This window comes from Orycteropus afer, unplaced genomic scaffold, assembly GCF_000298275.1.
Source record: "Orycteropus afer afer isolate SDZICR_OR568_19922 unplaced genomic scaffold, OryAfe1.0 scaffold00094, whole genome shotgun sequence".
NCBI classification, from domain to species: domain Eukaryota; kingdom Metazoa; phylum Chordata; class Mammalia; order Tubulidentata; family Orycteropodidae; genus Orycteropus; species Orycteropus afer.
In genome coordinates, this window is record NW_006921681.1 from 928,887 (window position 1) to 944,887 (window position 16,001).

The window sequence follows — 16,001 nt, forward strand, 5'->3', positions numbered from 1 at the left end:
AGACATTTATTCTCCCAGAATTGAACATTAATAGGAATTTGCTGAAATCACCACTAAGGGAGGAACTTCAGGAAGAAAGAAATTAAACAAAGCAATGATAAACAAATAAATACAAAACTGGCAACAACAACAAAAAAAAAAAATGTGGGAAGACTGAATTTAAAAACAAAAAAGAAAAAACAAGTATAATAAATGGAGAAAGTAAAAACTGACCTGACACTAAGATACTGGCCAATGGCAAGAAGGAAAATGAAGCAGAATAAAGAAGTTTACCAAACCCACTGCCATCAAGTCAGTTCCAACTCCTAACAACCCCCGTGGGGTTTCTAAGGTTGTAAATCTTTACAGTAGCAGACTGCCTCATCTTTCTCCCACTGAGCAGCTGGTAGATTCAAACCACTGACCTTTTGATTAGCAGCCCAATGCCTTAACCACAGTGCTACCAGAGTTCCTTTAAAAAGAAGTTTACAGTCCTATATTATTCAGGAGGGACACATGTTAAACATTTAAGAGTAATCATCTACAGAATAGAATTGACTGTAAACTTTCCAAATGAGTTGTGGGAAGGGGGCAAATATAAAGAAAATATGATCAATTCAAGAGATGGCAGACAGGGGTGGGAGGGGAAGGGGGAACACTGCAAAAATAAAAATAAAGAGATGGCAGAAAGTCAATAAGAGAAAGCAAGAGTATTATAAACCATGAAATAAGATAGTAGGAATTTATTCAAATATCTATTATTACAATAAATGTAAAGAGATTAAACTTGCCAGCTAAAAGATAGAAACTCTATAGTTAGATTTAAAATAACAGATCCTACTATACACTGTGGGAGCTCTGGTAGCATAGTGGCTAAGACACTTGCCTGCTAACCAGACGGCTGGCGGTTCAAACCCACCAGCCACTCCTCGGAAGGAAGGTTGGGCAATCCTACTTCCGTAGTGATACTTCCTCGGAAACCCAAGGAGGGGTCGCTATGAGTCGGGTTTGACTCGACGGCACATAACAACAACAACAACAACTATACACTGTTTACAAGAGATACACCTAAAATATAATTACACAGACCAATTAAAAGTAAAAGGATAGAAGAAAATGTTTACAAATCATGTATCTGATAAGGAACATGTAACTATGCAGGAATCTTCCAACTCAATAACAAAAAGGCAACTGAGTTTAAAAAATGAGTTATTCAAAGGGTGTGAACAGATATATCTCCAAAGATTATCTACAAATGAACAATAAGCACATGAAAATATAAACAACATCTTTATCCATCAGGGAAATTCAAATCAAAACCACAATGAGATACCACTTCTCATGTACTAGGACACTTATGATCAAAGAGGCAGATAATAATGTATTAGCAAGGATGTGGAGAAACTGGAACTCTCATATCCTGTTGGTAGAAATGTAAAATGGTGCAACAACTTTGGAAAAGGCTTCAGCATATAGAGATACTCTATGACCTAGCAATTCCACTCCTAGATAAATACCCAATGAAATAAAAACACATCCACACAAAAACTTCTACATGAATATCCATAGCAGCATTATGCACAATAATCAAAAAGAAGAAACAGCTCAAATATTCATCACCTGATAGATGAATAGATAAAATACAGTATATCAATACAATGAATATTCCTTCTATCTTCTTTTATGTTTCTTGCATCATTCAAGATTTTGCCCATAGAATCCTTCAGTACTGCAACTTGAGGCATGAATTTTTTCTTCAGTTCTTTCAGCTTGAGAAATGCCAGATGTGTTCTTCTCTTTGGCTTTCTAACTCCGTGTCTTTGTACATTTCAGTATAATATTTTACTTTGTTTTCTCAAGCCACCCTTTGAAATCTTCCATTCAGCTCTTTTATTTCATTTCTTCCATTTTCTTTAGCTATTCTTAAGTTCAATAGTAAGTTTTAGAGTCTCTTCTGACATTCATTTCAGTCTTTTCTTCCTTTCCTGTCTTTTTAATGACCTATTGCTTTCTTTTGGAGGTCTGACAGCATAGTGCCTAAGGCACTTGACTGCTAACCAGAAGGCTGGTAGTTCAAACCTACTGGTCACTCCTTGGAAGGAAGGTTGGGAAATCTACTTCCATAGTGATACCACCTCTGAAACCCAAGAAGGGGCCACTATGAGTCGGGTCCAACTCGATGGCACATAACAACAACCACAACATTGCTTTCTTCATGCAGGATATTCTCGATGTCATCACACAACTCATCAGGTCTTTGGTCAGTGGAGTTCAATATGTCAAATCTATCCTTGAGATGGTCTCTAAATTCAAGTGGAATATAATCAAGGTTGTATTTTGGCTCTTAGAAGCTTGTTTTAATTTTCTTCAGCTTCAACTTGAACTTGCATATGAGCAATTGATGGTCTGTTCCACAGTCTGCTCTTGGCCTTGTTCTGACTAATTATATTGAGCTGCTCCATCAGCTCATTCCACAGATGTAGTTGATTTGATTCCTGTGTATTCCATCTGGCAAGCTCCACATGTAGTCGCTTTTTGTGTTGTTGAGAAAAGGTATTTGCAATGAATAAGTCATTGATCTTGCAAAACTCTCTCTTGCGACTTCCTGCATCATTTCTATCACCAAGGCTGTATTTTCCAAATACCAATGCTGCTTCTTTGTTTCCAATGTTCACATTCCAATCACCAGCAATTATCAATACATCTTGATTGCATGTTTGATCAATTTCAGACCACAGAAGTTGGTAAAAATATTCAACTTCTTCATCTTTGGTTTTTGTGGTTGATGTCAAAGTTTGAATATAAGTCATATTAATTGGTCTTCCTTGCATATGTATGGATATTATCCTATTACTGACTACATTGTACTTCAGGATAGATCTTGGAATGTTCTTTTTGACTATGAATGTGACTTCATTCCTCTTCAATTTGTTATTCCCAGCATAGTAGACTAGAGGATTGTCCACTTCAAAATGGCCAAACCAATCCATTTCAGCTCATTAATGCCTAGAATACTGATCTTTATATGTTCCATTTCATTGTTTACAATTTCCAATTTTCTTAAGTTCATACTTTGTACATTCTATGTTCCTATTATTAACGGATGTTTACAGCTTTAATTGTAATACTAAAAGAGTCAAGGAGCTCTGGTGGTGTAATGCCTAAGGAACTTGACTGCTAACCAGAAGGTTGGTGATTCAAACCCACCAGTCACTCCTCAGGAGAAAGACTGGCCAATCTACTTCTGTAGAGATACCACCTAAGAAACCCAAGGTGGGATCACTATGAGTTGAATCAACTCAATGGCAGTGAGTTTGGTTGGTTTTTGGTATAGGCAAAATATTGAACACCACAAGAAGAATCAAAAGAAGATGGAGAAGTGGGAAGAATGCTGTTCCAGTGTGGTGATTGCAGCAAATGTCACAAAACAAGAAGAAGAAAAAAAAAAAAAAGATGGAAGGAATACATAGTCACTGTGTAAAAAAGAACTGGTCGACATTCAACCATTTCAGGAGAAGATAACATGTGATCAAGAACAGATGTTATGAAAGAAGTTGTTCAAACTGCACTGAGGGCATTGGCAAAAAAGAAGGCTCTAGGACTGATGGAATACCAATTGAGATGTTTCAACAAATGCACAGTTTCCAGTGGAACACTGGAAGAACTCACTCATCTATGCCAAGAAATTTAGAACACTTGGCCAACTGACTAGAAAAAATCCATTATTTCTGCGCATTCCAAAGAAAGGTGATCCAACAGAAAGCAAAAATTATCAGACAAAAATCATAATATCACATGCAACTAAAATTTTACTGAAAATAATTCAAAGCAGTTGCAGCAGTACATAGACAGGGAACTGCCAGAAATTCAAGCTGGATTCAGAAGAGGATGTAGAACAAGGGATATCATTGCTAATGTCAGATGGATCTTGGCTGAAAGCAGAAAATATCAAAAGATGTTTACCTGTGTTTTATTGACTATGAAAAGGATTTGTCTGTGTGGGTCATAAAAAATTATGGATAACATTGCAAAGAATGTGGAATTCCAAAACACAATTGTTCTCTTCAGGAACCTGTACATAGACAAAGAGTCAGTCATTCAAGCAGAAGAAGGGGATACTTCATGCTGTAAAATCAGGAAGGATGTGCATCAGCATTATATCCTGTCACCATACTTATTCAATCTGTATGCTAAGCAAATCATCTGAAAAGTTGGACTATATGAAGAAGAACATGGCTTCAGGACTGAGGGAAGACTCATTAACAATCTGTGACATGCAGATGACACAACCTTGCTTGCTGAAAGTGAAGAGGACTTGAAGTACTTAGCGATGAAGATCAAAGACTACAGTCTTCAGTATGGATTACATCTCAACATAAAGAAAACAAAAATCATCACAACTAGACCAATAAGCAATATCATAATAAAGGGAAAAAAGATTGAAGTTGTCAAGGATTTCATTTTACTTGGATCCACGATCAATGCCCATGGAAGCAGCAGTCAAGAAATCAAACAATGTACTGCATTGGGCAAATGTGCTGCAGAAGACCTCTTTAAAATGTTAAAGAGTAAAGATGTCACTTTCAAGACTAAGGTGCACCTGGCCCAAACCATGGTATTTTCAATCACCTTATGTGAATGCAAAAACTATATATACCATGGACTACAAGAAGAACAAACAAATCTGCCTTGGAAGAAGTACAGATGGGATGCACCTTAGAAGAATGGCCAGACTTCATCTCACATGATTTGCTCATATTGTCAGGAGGGACCAGTCCCTGGAGAAGAATATCATGCTTGGCAAAGTAGAGGTTCAGTAAAAAAGAGGAAGATCCTCAACAAAATGGATTGACACAGTGGCTGCAACAGTGGGCTCAAACAAAGTAATGATTGTGAGGATGGGGCAGGAAAGGGCAATCTTTCGTTCTGTTATACATAAGGTCACTATGAGTCAGAACCAACTCAACGGCACCTAACAACATCAATAACAACAATACAATGAATATTATTATGTGGCCATTAAAAGGAATGAAACACTAATACATGCAATAACATGGATAAACCTTGAAAACATTACGCTAAGTGAAAGAAAACAGACACAAAATGTCACATATTGTATGATTCCACTTGCATAAAATGTCCAGAATAAGATATGAAATGTCTAGAACAGGCAAATCCAGAGAGACAGAAAGTAGATTAGTGGTTGGCAGGGGCTGGCTGGGGTCAGGGAAGAAATGGAGAGTGATTGTTAATGGATACAGTTTTTCTTCGGGGAGTGATGAAAATATTCTAAAATTTTGCTGATGGCTGCACAGTTCTGTGGATGTACTAAAAACCATTGAATAGGACATTTTAAATGGGTGAATTGTATGCTATGTAAATTATATCTCAGTAAAGCCATTAATTTTTTAAAAAAATAAAGGGATAGATAAAGATATATTGAGTAAATAATAAACAAAAGAAATCTCAATCCAAATCAGCCAAAAATAGACTCTAAAGCAAAAGTATTAGAAGGAATAAGAGGGTCATCACCTAAAAGTTAAAGGCATACTTCACCAAAAGAAAATATAAAAAACTGGAACCAATATGCACCTAACAACATAGCCTGAAACAATATGAAGCAAAACCACACATTCCAAAGAGAAAGAGACAAATCCACAATCATGGTGAGTGATTTTGATACAAGTCTTTCAGAAGTTGAGTAATCAAGTAACCAAAACTAGTAAGGATATAAAAAATTTGAATAATGTAATTAACAAGTGATATATAAGGCACTTGACTGCTAACCAGAAGGCTGGCGGTTCAAGCCCATCAGCCACTCCTTGGAAGGAAGATGAGGCAATCTATTTCCGTAGCGATACCGCCTCAGAAACCCAAGGAGGGGTCGCTATGAGTCGAGTCCGACTTGACGGCACATAACAACAACATCATCTAATGATATAATGCATGTATTAGAAGCTTACACTCAGCAATTAGAGAAGATATTTGTTTTAAGAACACTTAAGAGTATTTACAAAATCTGACCATATGAAGCCAGAAAAGAGATTTCAACATCATATAGAAACAATACCAAACAGACTTATGTTTTCAGACAACAATGCAACTGAGTTAGAAATAAGTAATGAAAGAGAGCTTGATAACCTGCAAACTCTGTATAAGGGAAAATTAAAGCCCATGTGTATAAACCTGAGCCCTGGGCCCTCCCCTCATCCCAAGACTGGCCAAGTTGGGACAGAGGAACCCAAAGTCCACTGCCCAGCTGTGGAGAAACAAAAGGAAGCACAGCCGGCCATCTTTCTCTCTCCCAAGCTGCTGAGAGATCAGCACAACACCAAAGGCAAACAGATTGTTTTGGCGTGGGACATCTGTACCTTTTGGCAGCTGCTCTGGCGAAGACTGGGCCTTCTCTGTCTCCTCCGGCCGCTCCTCTCGGGCTCTCTCCTTGCTGTCTGAACTCTCATGCTTCTCTTCACCCTCCATTTTGTCCAGGGCAGCTGCCAGGGCCTGAGGAGAACAGACTGGGGAAGCTGCAGGGTCGGGAGCCTCCACAGGAAGAGAGGACAGGGAGCCCGGGAGATTTCCTACCATTCTGGCTCTCCCAGAACCAGGGGCCTAAACTGGAAATGAGGAGGCTTGGGTTCTAGCCAACCAGGCAGACAGAGAAGGTCTGCAGATCCTTCCTCTAACTCACACCCACCAGGGCCCAGACACCAGCATCTTTCATACCGAGATTTCCAGGGGTTTCTTTGGCTTCTGTATCCCTGGCTCCTTGTCATCCATATAGCCCAGCTGGGCTTCCATTTTGTCTGAAAAGTCAAAGAAAAAGATGAGATGGGTGGACTACAGCAGGGGACAGGAAATCAAGTACCAGAGAAGAGAGGTAGGGCTTGGTCTTAAGGAGGCTCCATCAGGGCCAGTCACCTCCAGGAGAGATGGGCAAAACTCCCCAGGACTCAGGAATTCTTGGGAAGACCTGAGCCCAGTGATGCCACTGTGAGCCAACAAGACGGGGCTGCATAGAGCAGTGGCTACCCATCTGGAAACAGGGAGGTGAGTTAGGCAAAGGCCTAGACTGGGAGCCAGGAGACCTGGGTTTAGTCCTGGCTTTCAGGCTGGCTGACTGGCTTCTGGACAAGTCATGAGTCCCCTCCATGCTGAGTCAGCTCTTTGTATACTGCAAAGTGCCAGGAATTCATTTGTGTCTCCAAGTGGCCCTTTGAGGTGAGCACTATTACAACCCATATCTCAGATGACAAAATAGATTCAGAAGGGTTAAGTGACTTGCCCAAGATTACTCAGATAGGATACAAACCCAGGTAGGTCCATCTCCAAAGAGCACATTTGTGCAGAGTAATAGGATATCCTCGGGGGCACTGAGCCTCTTCAGGCCTCACCTATCACCTGGCAACAGGTATGTCTGCCCCAGGCATGTAAGGCCTAATCAAAGCAAGAAGACACTTTGCCCAAATAAATATATGGACCACCAAAAAGACCCTCAGAGACAACCAGATTGAAAAATGGGCAAAGGATCTGAATAAGCATTTCTCCAAAGAAGATACACAAATGGCCAACAAGCACGTGAAAAGATGTTCAACATCATTAGTCATAAGGGAAATGCAAATCAAAACCACAATGAGATAGCACTTTACACACACTAGGATGACTATTTTTAATAAAGTAGAAAATAACAAGTGTTGGCAAGAAGGTGGAGAAATTGGAACACTCATCCATTGCTGGTGGAAAGGTAAAATGGTACAGCCACTGTGAAAAACAGTTTGGTGGTTCCTCAAAAGGTTACACAGTTAAGGTTATACAGTTAGTTTATGGCCCAACAACTCTACTCCTAGGTATATACCCAAAGAATCGAAAACATACATCCACACAAAAACTTATGTACAAATGTCCATAGCAGTATTATTCATAGTAGCCAAAAAAGTGTAAAACCACCCAGATGCCCATCAACTGAAGAATGAATAAATCAAATGTGGCATGTCCACACAATGGAATATTTATTCAGCCACAAAAAGGAATGAAGTTCCATGCTACAACGTGGATGAACCTTGAAAACATCATGTGAAGTGAAAGAAGCCAATCACAAAAGACCTCAGATTTATGATTCCATTTATATGAAATGTCCAGATAAGTAAATCCATAGAGACAGAAAGTAGATTAGTGGTTACCTAGTGATTACCCAGAAGAAGGAGAGGATGAAAACAGACTGCTAATGGGTATGGATTTCTTTTTGAGGTGATGAAAATGTTCTGGAATCTGATAGTGGTGATGGTTGCACAGCCTTGGGAATATCCTAGAAACCACTGAATAGTATATGTTAAAAAGGTACATTTTGCAGTATGTGACTTTTATCCCAAAGCTGTACTAAAAGCAAAGACCCTGTGGTAGTTATGTTTGTGTGTCAACTTGGCTGGGCCTGGTTGAGTGGCTGGGCAGCTGGTGGTAGTTATTCCCTATGATGAGACTGGCAATAAACTCCATGGTGGGATCTACCACAAGCAGCTGAGTAGCTGCCTTTGGGTATGTGGTCTGCTTCCTGTATATAAGCAGCAGCTTTGGGAATGGTCTCTAGCCTTTGGCACACTTGGAGCCTACATGTAGCCATGTCATTGCTCAGCAGCCTGCTATGCTCTGCCAACCTTGGGACTTACAGTGGACTTAAGTTAATGGCCTGACGTGTGGTTTGGTAACATCGGGACTGTGCCTTTTTACTTGTCAACCTTGGGGCTTCTCAGACTCAGCAACCAACAGCTGTCTGAGTGAAGAAACACCTCTAGCTCCAGTGGGCCGGGAGCAGGAGGCAGAGCTGGACCCCAAGGTTGAGGGGCTTTCACCCAGCCCCTAGAGCCTGGCACTTTGAACTTGGACTTAAAGCCTCCAAATTGTAAGAATAAACTCCTGTTTGTTAAGGCCATCCCATTCGTGGTATATTCCTGTCAGAGTGGCACTAGGGAACCAGAACAGACCCTCAGGAGAACAGCACTTCTATAGGCAGAAGCTTGCAGGGAGGGGGGCAGCTGCCTTTGATAGGTGTGCAGAGGAGTCAGGGTCTCCTGTGGTCTTATCACCTCCCATGACCCAGGTTCCCCACCCCCACTCGCCTAGACCCCAGACCTGGCAAGCCCAGTGGAGCAGGTGGGATGTGGGCAGGACTGGCAGGTACTGGTGTGTTGGGGTTGGAGGAGATGACCTCGCTGGGCTTCTTGCCCTCAGGCCCCTCAGGAATCAGGTCTGGGGTGCTGTACTTCCCATTGACGTGTTCAAACTCCTGAACCTGGGGCAGGTGGGAGGCAAGGAAAGAAGGAGGTGGTCACAGCTCAGCCCATGGCCTCGGGGCAGCTGGAGGAATGTCCCATGGTCACCCAAGCCAGATGCACTCCTGCCCACAAGCTCCCATGCCAGGCCCCACCCCTATGTCAGCCACCCTCAGTCCTCTGCCCTGTGACCTGCCATCCTCCAGCCCCCAGACCCCTCACCCGGAGAGTCTTTCCAGGTCAATTCTCTGGCCCAGGTCAGTCCTGGCTCAGATTTGGGGCACTTGCCCCTGACCATAACCCCAGGCAGAGCCAGAGTCCAGGCTCAGGAGGCCACCGGTAGGCCCAGTAACGGCGTACTCACCCACCTTCTTCCTAACCAGTGACATGACCCCAATTCGCGTGAGCACATGCTGCCTTGAGAGGCCCTCTCGGGGCACACCATCTGCGAAGGTCTCTGCGCCATCCGCCCCTGGCTCACACAGGTGTCGCATGAAGAGGGACACATAGGCTCTGGGATGAGGGGGCACAAGGACCCTCAGAGGGCTGTGGCAGGACCTGAGTACCTCCTGGCCTGGGTTATTATCCTTGCCCACCTCCCACTCAGCCACAGGGTCAGGCCTCAAGGAAAGACAGGGCAGGGGGCACCCTGAGAGGGGCACCTCCTAGGACTTCCCCCCCACCTACAGATCCCTCTTGCTATGTTAACACCAGTGTTTCTGCAAATGAACCTGCCCTAGCACCTGGGCTCCAGCCACCAAGAACTGGTTTCTAGGTGATTCCCAGACTCCCCTGCCCTGGCAGAGGGGAGAAGGTGCTGCTCAGGATGTGGGCTCACCCAGCAGGAGCACAGGCCACCCTCAGCCCTTTACCTAAACTCCTTTTCACTCTTCCCTCGAAGGTCCCGCACCAGCCAGTGGGAGTTGAAGGCATCCTGGGGAGGCATGCCCCAGCGCATGATGGAGTTCAGAAAGGCCTTGCGCTGCCGGGCATTGAAGCCCAGCACCTGGTGGGACCAATGGGCAGGGAGAAGGGGGTGAGCACCTTCAGGGTAGAGGCAGCAGACAACTGAGGGGTGGGGAAGGAAAGGCAAGAGGAGGGTGGAGAGGAAGGGAGAGGGGCAGGGAGAAGGGGTGGTTTCCACCTGGGGCCAGTCCCAGAGACCTAGGGTCTATCCCAGCCCCACTTCTGACTTGGGGTATGGCCTGGGCAAGCCCCCCGACCCATGGCCCCATCCCCTAGGAGAGACTGAGAGTGCAGGCAGCTCCCACCTCGATGTTGCCACCGACTCGAGCAAGAAGTGGGGGCAGAGGCTTGTCCCTGTCGCTCTTCAACTGCCTCCTAGATTGTCGCCGTCCACCTGGGAGCAGCCCCCACAACCCTCAGGAGAGCCTGGGGGGATTCTGATCCCATCCCCACACATCAGCATGCCCCAGGACAGTAGGACCCTCAGGATAGCCTCCTGTAGCTGTCCTCCTGCCCTGACACCCCAGGGGCATCCAGTGCCCTCTTCAGCCCCAGGTCAACTCCACACCCTGCCACCACCAGCTCTCCAGATCCCCAGCCTCAGCACCAGGTGACTCACTCTGCCCCTCCGGCCTCTCCTCAAAGTCCTCATCCTCATCCTCGGAACCGATGGAATATTCAGACTGGTTGTCTGAGAGCTCGTCCTGCCACTCTGCAGGGGCACAGAGTAAGCCACTCATACCCAGGGCATGCCAAGCCCCATACCCCTGCCCAACACTGATCATCAAAACTGTCCCAGCACTCAAAGGCTTACCATAAGCTCACTGTATAATCACAAGTGCACGCTAAATACAAAGGCATCATGCTATCATCCCTATTTTGTAGATGGGGACACTGAAACTCAGGGAGACTTGCCCAAGGTCACACTATCAGCAGGGGTGAAGCCACTCCATCACTATCCATCTGGTCTCCCCAAACACCCAACACTCTACACCTGCCCTCAAGCCCCTTCCTCCAAGAAGCCTTCTCACACTCAGCTCATCTCCCATTCTGCCCCATGACCACACTTCTGCCCAGAAGCCTGTGCCCATAAGTGTCTTGCCCGGCCTGGGGCTCCTCACGCACCCTGGTCCTCCTGCGAGGCGTCGTTGTAGTTGACCTGTTTGCGGATGCGCTTGCCCTTGCCCAAGTTGCGTGCCAGGTCCTCCTGCTGCTGCTCATAGTGGTGCCGCAGCAGCTTCTCCCAGTAGTCAGGGTCCACGTTCTCCTCCTGCTTGATGATCTCCCGCTCTACCTCCTCCTAGGGACAGCAGAACCAGCGTTCAACAGGTCATGGTGCCACGAGGCTCAGGGCAGGCGTTCCACAGAACACAGTGCCATGGGGATCAACGGAGTAGGCATCCCACACACCATGGTGTCATGGGGCTCAGAAGGGGAGGGGCAGCAGGGTGGGCATCCCTGCTCACTGGGAGGCCTCATGCTACCTCCACCACACCTCACCCTCTCAGGTGTCAAGGATGGAGTGGAAGGCCTGCCTCCTCCAGGAAGCCTTCCCAGATCACCCCAGCCTGAGCCAGTTTCCTTCTTCCTTTCACCTGCTGAAGTCACTCATTCAATACTCATCCATCCATTCATTTATTCACTCCATAAGTATTTCCTGGTCTTGTGGCAGGCACTAGACTGTATACTCACAGTTAAATAAATCCCAAAAGGAAAACTGACACACAGATGGGTGATCTGCATACAGGGATCTGTGTAATGGGTGGGAGGAGTTGAGCAAGAGGTGGAGGGGTCTACTTCAGGGAGAGACCTGGGAGCTGGTTCTTCAGAGACAATGGGGGTCTGCCCAGAGGCAGAGGAGAGGAGGGAAAGATGGAGTGGGTAGGAATCTGGGTGTGTTCTAGAACAGGCCCTGCAGCAGGGCCTTGATGGCCAGACCACCAACAGCTGGGCTCTATACATGAGGCAGGGCCCATTTGCACTTCAGAAAGATCCACTGGGTGGCTGCGGGGCTCAGGGAAGAACCTCAAGGGTGTCCACAGGGGCCGAGGGCAGGGACACATGGCAAGGTCCTTACCACACCGTCCTCCTCGCGCACCACATACTGTGCCACCTTGAAGGAGCTCAGATACTCATTCATGTTCTGCAACTCTGTGTCATCTGTGGCATCCTGGTTCCGGTCCAGCAGCTTGGAGATGGCAGCATCATCATAGTGAATCACACTACTGTCCTCCACATCCTTGTTGTCACCTGAGGGCAAAAGACCAGCAGTGCATAGGCACCTGAATGGCCTCCATGAGGTATTCCCCCATCAATGAGCCTTCCCTGTAGCTGAGGAACATATACCCCTCCCTTGCTCAGAGTCTACAGGCACCCAGTGAGGGGCTAGAGTGGGGGCTGGCCAGTCTCGGCTGGCACCTACCTGGCGGAGTACTACCGTGTTTTTTTTTCACGCCAGCAGGCAGGGTACCCCCTTTGGAGGACTGGACATCTGGGATGGGCGTTACAGGTCTCTGACCCTGAGACATCATGCCTGCAGGGCAGAGGCAGAAGGGCACTGGAGCAGGAACCACCTGATGGGCAGCCCCAGAGAAACCACCCCCACCCCCAGCCCACCCCCCGCAGCCTTGCCCGCCCCTTCAGTAGACACAGGGAAGGAAGCAGGCCGGAAGCAGAGAAGAAAGGGGCCTGGATCGGTGTGTCCATATAGGAATCTGTCTAAGCCCCCACCCCCTGTGTTCAACGCAGCTGTATACCCTCCACGTCATCCTTGAAGAGCTCCTCAGTGCCAAACTTGAGGATGTCATCAAGCTCCTGCTTGGTCATGGAGCCCGACTTGGAGCCAAGGCCGGGTCGCACTACCAGGTGGGTCAGCATCATCTTGCGCTTCGCCACCTGGGTGATGCGCTCCTCCACCGAGGCTCGCGTCACAAAGCGGTAGATCATCACTTTCTTGTTCTGCCCAATGCGGTGGGCACGGCTGAAGGCCTGTGGACACAGGCAACTCAGCCCCACAGCTGGCCAGGGCTCTGGGCCCCCACATGGGGGTGTGCAAGTAAGACCACACACATGTGTGAGGGAACTGTATGTGTGCACAGGGGCATCCTGTGTGTACCGGTGGAGTCAGGCTCACTTCCCTGAGAGTGACCCCCTCCACCAAGTTTAGAGTGAGAACATGACAGCACAGGTGGGACTGGGTGTGACTGCAGAGGTATGTGCAGGGCATGTGCAAGGCATGGCCCGATGTGTGTGAGAGAGACAGCGCAGTGCATGCACAGTGTGACTGAAGGTGCACAAGGCTCCATGGAGGGTTACTGGGAACTGGGTTGCACCACCCTGCAAGCTACTAAGGCAATTAGGCAATTCTGTGTTAGAGATCATGGCTACCTCAATGTGCGTGAGTGACCACCAAGGCTTGGGAGGCCTGGCAGCTGCACAGAATGAGAAAGGTGAGCTTTATGAAGACATGCCTGAGACCACATTCCAGGAGTCCCTGGGTAATGTGAGAGGAACCACGTGGGGTATGACTCCATCTGTATGGATACTGAATGTGTATTTGAACATGTATGCACATGTGTGTGCACAAGAGAAACACAAGTTTGTATGTGAGCCCCTAAAGATATCAGTGCTGAAGGGGTATGTTTATGTGTATGTGTGCTCCTGTCCCTGAGCAGGGTGGCCACAGGATATCTGAGGGTGTCGCTGTTTCTCCTGCAAAGCCTTGTTCCCCACTTTACTCTCCTATCCCCAAAAAAACTGACCCCTCTGTTTCCAGGGCTCCTCAATTTGAATCCCTCCATGGCCTCTGTCTGAGGGTAAGGTATAGACCAGGATATGTGGCCATCTCAGATCTGCTGTGTGTCCTTGGGCGTGTCCTTTGCCCCCTCAGCATCTGTTTCCTCTGTACACTAAGGAGGTTGGAGGGGCAGGGGAAAAGCTCCACCTACTGCCCAAAGCTCACCCAGGGGAACCTGCAGCCCTGAGCACCTGTCAGGGGTGAAGGTTCCCAAGAACCAGGGAAGCAAGGAAAGGAATGGCCAGGAAGATATGAAGGATGGGCTCTGGGGATGCTCCAGCCCAAGGCTAAGAGCAAGGGGCCGACTGAAGAGGGTCCAGATAACTTGGGTGCCCAGAGGGCAGCATCAGGGTGACAGACCTGGATGTCATTGTGTGGATTCCAGTCCGAGTCGTAGATGATGACTGTGTCAGCCGTGGCCAGGTTGATGCCCAGGCCACCTGCTCGTGTTGAGAGGAGGAAGCAGAACTGCTGGGCCCCTGGGGCTGCAGAGAGAGGCCAGCCCCGGTGAGGGGTGAGGCAAACAGGTGGAAGAGAAAAGGGGAGGGGAGGATGAAGGGGATCTCCCAAAAGGCCAGAGGTACCCAGGAGAGTAGCAAAGTTGAACAAAGACCCAACTGCAAACAGGCAGAAGATAAAGTCAAGTCCCTCCCGAGGATCACCATTGCCCATAATGCCCTGCAGAGGTGAGTCCCCTGGGGCCTCCCTTATTCCTCCAAACCCACTGGTGCCCTGAGGGTGGCTAGAGAACACCCATGGGGAACAGTTCCCACTGAGCAGTCCTGACTATCCCAGGAAAGCCAGTTCTCAGATCCATCAAGGTCCTCCATTACATGACAGGGCATGACAGGGGACTAATCACAGTGCTCACTAGAACTGCAAAGGGGATTCACCCATCAGATGCTTCAGCCACTCCCACTTCCAAGGAGGGCTGCAGCCACATCTAGACCTTCAAATTCTGTCCAGTTTACCTCCCTGCCTCTGTGAACTGAGTGGGCCAGAGGAATTGTTGTTTTGGGTATTTGGGCAGCATGGCCCAGCCCTTTCTGACTATGGGAACCAGGAAACAGCTCCATGGTTGGAAGGAGTGAATTCCTTTCAGCACTAAAGTCTAATGCTATAACTTAAGGACAGGGCTGGTTAGCGCTTAGCTGCTAACCCACCCAGCCACTCTGCAGGAGAAAGACCTGTTGATCTGCTCCTGTTAACGATTACAGTCTGTGAGTCAAAACTGACTCAACACCTGCTTTCTTCAGCCATTTGAGGGGCAGCTAATCTGAACATGAGCTGGGTGATCTAAGAATCTGGCTCAGGAGAACAGGGAGGGTGGGGGTGGGGTACCATTGAATCTGTCAATCGCTTCTTGCCGGAGGCCCCCGGTGATGCCACCATCAATCCTCTCATACTTGTAGCCTTCATACTCCAGGAAATCCTCTAGGAGGTCCAGCATCTTGGTCATCTGCAGGGGAGACAATATGAATCATGTTATCACTTCCTTCATTGTTATTGTTTTAGTATTTGCTGAATATTTATGCTGGTCCTCTTTTTTTGATGTGAAAGTTTATCATTTTTCTTTGAGGTTACCCTGTGATTTATAGTTTTCTTCCCCAGTTTAGAACAGTCCATTCTATCCTGCAGTTTTCTTGACTTCCCTACCATCTAGAAGTTCTGTAATGAGACAATTTTTTCCCTCTTTTTGGTCTGTAGTTGTCCTCATTTGTCAATTGGTGTCTCTGGTTCCCTGTTAACAATCTTGTAGGCTTATTTACTTTGGATACTTCCATAGCTGGGTTGGTTTCTGGATTATTTCATCATGTGTGTTAATGGTCAGTTGTTGTTTGCTGTTGTTGCTTCTCTGTCCAAAGGGGTCTGTTTAGCATCTCTTGTAAGGTTGGTCTGGTTTTAACAAATTCCCTTAATTTCTGCTTATCTGGAAATGTCCTTATTTCACCATCATATTTGAGGGACAATTTTGCTGGGTACATAATTCTTGG

General features: G+C 46.7%; 1 protein-coding gene across 1 annotated transcript in view; it reads right to left on the bottom strand.

Annotated features, from left to right (window-relative positions):
• Positions 1–16,001, bottom strand: part of CHD5 (chromodomain helicase DNA binding protein 5) — an 88,772-nt gene that overhangs the window by 10,383 nt on the left and 62,388 nt on the right. Inside the window, exons 21-33 of the mRNA XM_007942645.1 lie at positions 15,349–15,466; positions 14,368–14,492; positions 12,968–13,199; positions 12,634–12,744; positions 12,289–12,461; positions 11,337–11,511; positions 10,831–10,923; positions 10,517–10,605; positions 10,118–10,251; positions 9,614–9,758; positions 9,106–9,265; positions 6,706–6,785; positions 6,351–6,483 (exon numbers count right to left, since the gene is read on the bottom strand). Coding sequence (XP_007940836.1) covers positions 6,351–6,483; positions 6,706–6,785; positions 9,106–9,265; positions 9,614–9,758; positions 10,118–10,251; positions 10,517–10,605; positions 10,831–10,923; positions 11,337–11,511; positions 12,289–12,461; positions 12,634–12,744; positions 12,968–13,199; positions 14,368–14,492; positions 15,349–15,466 — 1,768 coding nt within the window. The remainder of the gene's footprint in view (positions 1–6,350; positions 6,484–6,705; positions 6,786–9,105; positions 9,266–9,613; positions 9,759–10,117; positions 10,252–10,516; positions 10,606–10,830; positions 10,924–11,336; positions 11,512–12,288; positions 12,462–12,633; positions 12,745–12,967; positions 13,200–14,367; positions 14,493–15,348; positions 15,467–16,001) is intronic.